This window comes from Schistosoma mansoni, assembly GCF_000237925.1.
Source record: "Schistosoma mansoni, WGS project CABG00000000 data, supercontig 0316, strain Puerto Rico, whole genome shotgun sequence".
Lineage (NCBI taxonomy): Eukaryota > Metazoa > Platyhelminthes > Trematoda > Strigeidida > Schistosomatidae > Schistosoma > Schistosoma mansoni.
The window spans coordinates 10883-18235 of NW_017386171.1; the positions used below are offsets into that span (position 1 = coordinate 10883).

A 7353-nucleotide genomic window follows, 5' to 3' on the forward strand; every position below is an offset into this window, starting at 1 on the left:
TAAAACAATCTCTGGTAAATTGGTTACAATAATAATAATTGTTTCTGTTATTCCAATCGTGTTCTTATCGAGACTGGCCGGTCACTACAGGAGCCCCCCGCTAGAAAGGGTTTACACTTTCGATACGTGGCGGTTTCGTTCGTGGGACTGATCGCGAAACGTGCAATTGTAGGACGAAGGCGTTGGCAGAACAGGAAGTGATCGTTGATCCTCGAGTTGCCACCAAAAGTCTTTGACGTAGAACGGTACCAGAAGGAACGTACTGTATTGATTGCTTGGATTAGCATGCTACACCAGAGTGGTTTGTATCCAGAATCTGAAGGATCCAGGTTTTACTATAGTTGACGCTCATTATCTAGCTAGACTTTAAGGCGAGACTATAATTTATGGACGAGCCAATCAGAAGTGTTTGGCGGATTTCAAGGTCACTGCGCTAATTTCAATACCTGATGCTTATGTACAATCGGTTAATAGAGGGTTTTAGAGAAAACGTGACATTTAAGCGGCTACAATAAATGAGACTATTAAGAAGTTCCTTTATTTGTAATTTCAGTAATCAAATGACTTGTACACCTTGTGCTGACTACCGTGATGTTGTCCTTCGATGTAACATGTGTTAGAGGAAGAGGTTTGCTAGAATAGGAACCTTTTTCGCTCGATCCAGATTGTGACTAAGGCATACTTTGATAATTGCCACGAACTGTATAATAAAAGCACCAGTAATATTGGCTGCAATAATCGCAGATGGACGACCATTTCGTCCTAGTATGGGACGGCCATCCAGTGCTTCCGAATTTTCAATGGTAGTCTAGCTTAGATCGACTCATGAATTCAGCTATTTGTTATTTAATAATACTGTCAAAAATGATGATAAATCATATTGTTTATTTTATACATTCATTACTTTTTCGATGAATTTATTAATGAAAGAACAACCACTTACCAGGATTCGAATCAGACTGATTAATTCCTCTTGCTGAACGACAATAATGAAGTGAAACTGATTCCACAGGATTAGAAAATGATGAGACATTTGTCGATTCATTGGATAAACCAATGTTGTTAACTTGTAAATAGAGAAGCAAAACATGAATAAAAAACGATAAAACTCGGGGTATTCTGATAAATTACTCCTTTAAGGAAAAAACTGATTTTTTTCCATAGATTTTAAATCATAAACCGATCTTAAATAAACCATCAGTAAGACGCTGGGAACACCAGACAGTTGTTTCATCCTAGTATAGAACTCCTGAACAGTGGGCATTCTAAAGCCGGACAAAGGAAATCGGGTCTAGGACCCTCAGTCTCAAATGAGAATGCCTAAACTCTAGGCCACTGAGATGAAATCCAATTTTGTTAATTTCTAACTTCAACTTACAATACTCAGTGACCACTTTCCATTGCCTGAGATAGATAACTGTCCCATACCCGACATGATTGAACTCCGTTAACAACAATTATTGATCAAGTTTCATATCGAATAGTAACTAATCATTATTAATAATGTCAATACAAGATCAGGGTAAATGGTTAACATCATATTATATTGTACTTAATAACTATGTAGAAATATAGTATATTCTAATTTATATAAAAGTATGTATTTGGTAATGATATCAATCTAATATCCTATCAGTTATAACAAATAACAGATAACTATGTAACTTATGTTTTGTTCTTGTTTTACAAATGTGAGTCTTCACAATTAAATTTGTAAGCTTTCATGATAAAATATGATAATGGTTCATTTTATTTTAATGATAATAGGGGGAACATGGTGAAGCCTAGTAGGCCCTTCTAGAGAAGTGTGCTACATCGAAGCACGGCACAACTACCGGGGCGGGATAGCTGTTTTTGCACCGCTTACGCAGAACCAATACTTAACACTCACATTCGGTTCTTTTATATTTGAGAGGCAAAATCCAACTCACACGTCCTCGTCGTGTCTCCTGGATCATGGCAATTATCCCATGTACTAACGTGAGTGGTAATGTAGGTGGTGGAGATCGGCCTAATCAACAACTCTACCTATACCCACAAACGATTAATAATGCTACAAAGAGTCATTGCAAAGAAATGATAGATAATAATATTGAAGCCTGATGAGCAAGCATATGTTGTTCTTATATAAACTTCTCATTACATCGTATTACATCACAAATTCTGAAAGGCGAAAACATTTCAAACAGTTTTTTTCTCTAAAGTAAAAGAAAGCTTACAGTCTTATCTATTAGGGTATCATAGCAAGATTATGTTAGGTTGGATTTGAATAATTGTTTTTCCGAAGTTTTTCTTTGTAACCATGTTACAAATTATTTCAAATTAAATATTCTTTTTGAACGCTGGTTATTGTGTAAGACATAATAGTAGAATCAACAGGTAAGTATATTCAGCCTATCTGTTATCAAACAGAATGAGAATAAAGATTTCATAGGCAATGACTGGCAATATTGTATCATCTTAGTATCTAGTTTCATTGTGATCACACGAATAAATACACAAAACCTTAATCAAAAACCTTTAAATGAAGTAAAATTTTATTTGACATATATTCATATCGAACCAGATCTCATAAATTGATAGATAGACTCATAGTTCCAATGTTAATTGTTCATGAGGTCTGTCAATATCATCGATACTTTACCTTAAAAACATCATGACAAAACAAGACTAATATAAGCAATTCTAAGGATGATGAGGGAAAATCAAATATCATGAGTTATTAGGTGATTTCGGTAAAAGTATAATATACTGACGACCTAGAGCGAGTTATCAGCTAATCAGGAAACTCTGTCTAGTTATAAAATAAAAGTAATGAAATAACAATGGAATAATAACTTTGATCTTGACAACTAACCCTCATACATTAAATTATCCCTTCTAGTAAAAAGAAATGGGGGAGTTTACATATATACACACATACTAGGTGTTGGGCTAATATTATAAGTTAGAGTTATTACACCAAAGAGTTTTCGTCACTAACTGATATCAATCATAATGCAAAGAGGTTGTAATTAGGTATTAAGAATTAAACTGTAGCTCTCAATCGGGCCTACAAATTGGGATCATTGTTATCAACCGCAACTGACATCAGCTATAAGGCAATGATTTACCACCTTCTTGTTTACAAACTTGATATTTCAAGTAAGAGAAGGAAAGGGAGAACATTATCTAAATTTACTAAACACTCTTGATTATACAATGAATGATATCAAGCACTTAGATACATAATCTGCCTTAGAAGCTAGTATGTCATGTAATTTAGCTTAAGAACCATCTAAAATTCACTTTGTCGTTTGGTAGATATTTTCATTTATTTCCAATACTTTAAGAACCAAATACTGCCAATTTCCACTTGTTTAATAATGATATACATGAAATCTATCACTCTATTTTAAACTTTGCATACAATCATTACGGTGTTATCTTAAATTCAACTGGTTAACTCAAGACCGTCTGTATACTATACTTTTACTGTAATTTCATCTTTACTGCTCAAATATTTATAAACAGTTGTCTATGCAAAATACTCAACATCCATTGGACGGATACTATCAGCAACAGCATTTTATGGGAGAGGATAAACCAGCTTCCAGCTGAAGAGGAAATTAAGAAAATACTTTGAAAGTGAATAGGACATACATTAAGGAAATCACCAATGTGCATTACAAGGCAAGCCTTAACTTGGAATCCGGAAGGGAAGCAGAAAAGAGGAAGGTCAAAGAACACACTATGCCGGGAAATAGAAGCAGATATGAAAAGGATGTATGTTAAATGGAAAGAACTGGAAATAATTGCCCAGGACAGAGTTAGATGGAAAATGCTGGTGTGCAGCCTACGCTCCTCCACGAGGGGTAACAGGCGTAAGTAAGTAAATAAGTAAATATTGTTTACATGATTGTTAGTACACTTCAAAAAAATTGTCAGTGAAGTTGAGATTGATTATTTAAAAATGGTAGATAGTTAAAAAGTTCTTCAAACAATCTATATATTCAATCATTCATAAAGATCATAATGACTTGAAACCTAAACCCTTTCAAATTGTATGCTTCTAAACTAATTTAGTGACTTCTTCTGTATCATTATGTTTAACTTGTTAAACAAATACTATAACATCTAACTGTTAACACAGATCAATGACATCAGACTAGAACATTTGGAATTCACCTCGAGATAGGTTACTAGTAAAGTAATAACTATTGTTAGACAGTGTCAGTTTTCGAGCTGATTAACAAAAAGTTAATGGATTTATGTTGATTGAATAACTATTTATTTTTTTAAAAATCACAACTAAACAAAACCTTTTGATTATAATCATATACTCACTAGTGACTGGAGCGTCCAGTGCTTCCAGGTTTTCCTTGGTGGTCTAGCTTCAACTGACTCATGCTTTCAACTATGAAAACACTAAATCTCCACAAAACCGCTTCTGATAATAATAACAATAATCATATGCTCACTAGTGACTGACTTCGAGAGGTAAATCCAGTTCTAGTGAGAAGCAGTGACCAATGGAGTTCAACCACTTCTGTTGTGAGATAACAACTCACTGAAGACAATTAGTGAACAGTTACTCAATTTCTTGGATTGGTTGAAGTTAGACATTAACACCAAGGGATGCCAGCTCATTGGTCTATCCGTCAAATGCTCTGGCGGGAGACTGGTAGGTCCTGGGTTCAAATCTCGCGAGGCGAGCTCATGCTCATGGATGAGCACTGCTAAGGAGTACCACAATATGAAAAAACGGCCGTCCAATGCTTCCAGGTTTTTCTTGGTGGTCTAACTTCAACTGACTCATGCTTTCAACTATGAAAACCATATTGTTTACCTAACTACAATATTCTTAATCATACTAATTTTTAATTAGATTATAATCTGTAAATAACTTACACAGTGTTGAAATTCAATCAATCATTAATAATTATAAATAAGATATATGAAAATTAAAATATCTAAATTACATACCTTTAGTAACAACATTAATTTGACATTCATATGGGATAATTTGTAGACATAATGTTACCAAGAGTAACTAAAATAACAAAATAATAATAATAGTAATAATAATAATAAAACATCCATCATAAGTATCACAAATTATAATTAGTCAATCGATGTTTACTAGAACAAATATTGATGCCGAATAATAGGAATTCATTATATTCCATGGTTTCTCATCAGCTGCTTACAACCAAATATGTATTAGCATTGAGGTAATAAACAGGGTGGAACATAATTGAATGTAAAGGATTGAAACTAATTGCATGAAAGATGTTTACTAATTCCCCTTTGTTTGTTTGGTTTTTTGTTTATTCTTAATAATAATAATAATAGTAACAATAATAATAATAATAATAGTAATAATAGTAATATAACTTATACCTTAATACATATATCTACCATAACAACTAAATGGTAACTTGTCGATGGATAAAATTCAACTTTATATACTCCATTAATATTCCCAATTCAGTTTATTATTTTTTTATACTTTCAATAATCAATAAATTTTTTTATATTAATATTTAATTAAAACAAAATTAATAAAAAAAGGTAATAACAATGAAGTTAATGAGAAAATATATATATTTCAACAAATTATATAATATATAAATAACTGATTATAATAATATGACCTAATATAATACTAATAGTAATAATAATAGTAATAGTAATAATAATAATAGTAATGGTAATAGTAATAGTAATGGTAATAATAATGGATCCAATTCACACATGATCGAAAAAATCATTGATTATTCAATGATTTAACTCGAGAGAAAAAACTAAGTAGTCACAGTTCGAATAATTAACGTGTGAACCATGGGATTACAAAATAATATGGTAAATTATATCAGTTCCTTCTAGGTCAAGATAATAATGAACGAGAATAAAGGTGAGGAGAATGAATTCATTGTTTAATACAAGATTATTAGAATATCTTGATAAAATATAAGAATGATAGATTGTATAGAGTTGAGATCATGAGTCAATTGAAGTCAGATCACCATGGAAAACCTGGAATCACTGGACGACTGTTTCGTCCTATTGTGGAACTCCTCACAAGTGCGCATCCACGATCCCGCCTCGCGAGCGAGATTCGAACCCAGGACCTACTAGTCTCGCGCCAGAGCACTTAACTTAATCTCCACAAAACACCTTCTGATAATTATACATTGATTAATTCGTTTACGAATTTCTATCATTTTTCTAATCCACATTCTGTATGATTCTTTCAAATTCAAAATTCATTTTCATTTCCATTTTCTATTGCCAGTAATTCAACATTTGATTGGTGTTTACATACTACTTATAAGTAGCATATAACAAATAGACATGAATTAGGATTTATCGAAAAGAAAAATTTCTTTAATCACTTGTATCATGTTATATAATTTATGCTCTCATAGGACTACTTACTTTTTTACTTACTTACTTTACGTCTGTTACTCCCAATGGAGCATAGGCCGCCGACCAGCATTGTCCAGTCCACTCTGTCTTGGGCCTTCATTTCTAGTTCTATCCAGCTTTTGTTCGTTCTTCTCATGTCTGTCTCTATTTCTTGGCGTAATGTCTTCTTTGGTCTTCCTCTTCTCCTTTGGCCTTGAGGATTCCATGTGAGGGCTTGTCTTGTGACGCAATTGGGTGATTTCCTCAATGTGTGTCCTATCCACTTCCAGTGCTTCTTCCCGATTTCTTCCTCCACTGAATGGAATCTGGTTTGTTCTCTCCCACAGTAACTTGTTGCTGATAGTGTCTGGCCAACGGATCCGAAGTATCTTGTGTAGACAACTGTTAATAAACACCTGTATCTTCTGGATGATGGCTTTTGTAGTTCTCCAGGTTTCTGCCCTATACAATACCGAGCAATATTTTATTAATTTGTTATTCAAGCTATCTAAAGCACTCCATTAATTTTAATGGATTTGCTTTATAAAACATAGTTGGTATTTAATACATATATCTAAATTTGAAGGGTATTTTGATTTCAATAAATAATTTAGTAACTCTTAGGCAGTAATTAAATAGAATTTCATCTATAAATGCCAAAGAAATGTTTTTCATCGACGAAAAATTTCCATCATATTAAAACACAATTATATGAAGAACGAAGAAATTCTTTTCAATAATTTCTCATCAGGTTCTACAATTATAAATCCAAATTAATAATCCATAATAAGAAATTGACCAAGTTTAAGGCAGAGTACATCATTTAAGAAACTGTAACATGTGAATCAAGGAGTGTTGTTTGTCATATAAAATAAATTATCAGAAGGGGTTTTGTGGAGATTTAGTATTATTCCATAGTTGAAAGCGTGATTCAATTTGAAGCTAAGACCACTATGGGATGCC

At 32.8% G+C, this 7353-nt stretch overlaps 1 protein-coding gene across 1 annotated transcript in view; it reads right to left on the reverse strand.

Moving 5' to 3' along the window:
* Nucleotides 1–7353, reverse strand: part of Smp_186610 (hypothetical protein) — a gene marked incomplete at both ends in the record, with an annotated part of 53622 nt that overhangs the window by 9388 nt on the left and 36881 nt on the right. The window contains one exon of the mRNA XM_018789786.1: nucleotides 944–1066. Within this exon, the coding sequence (XP_018647426.1) occupies nucleotides 944–1066 (123 nt within the window). The remainder of the gene's footprint in view (nucleotides 1–943; nucleotides 1067–7353) is intronic.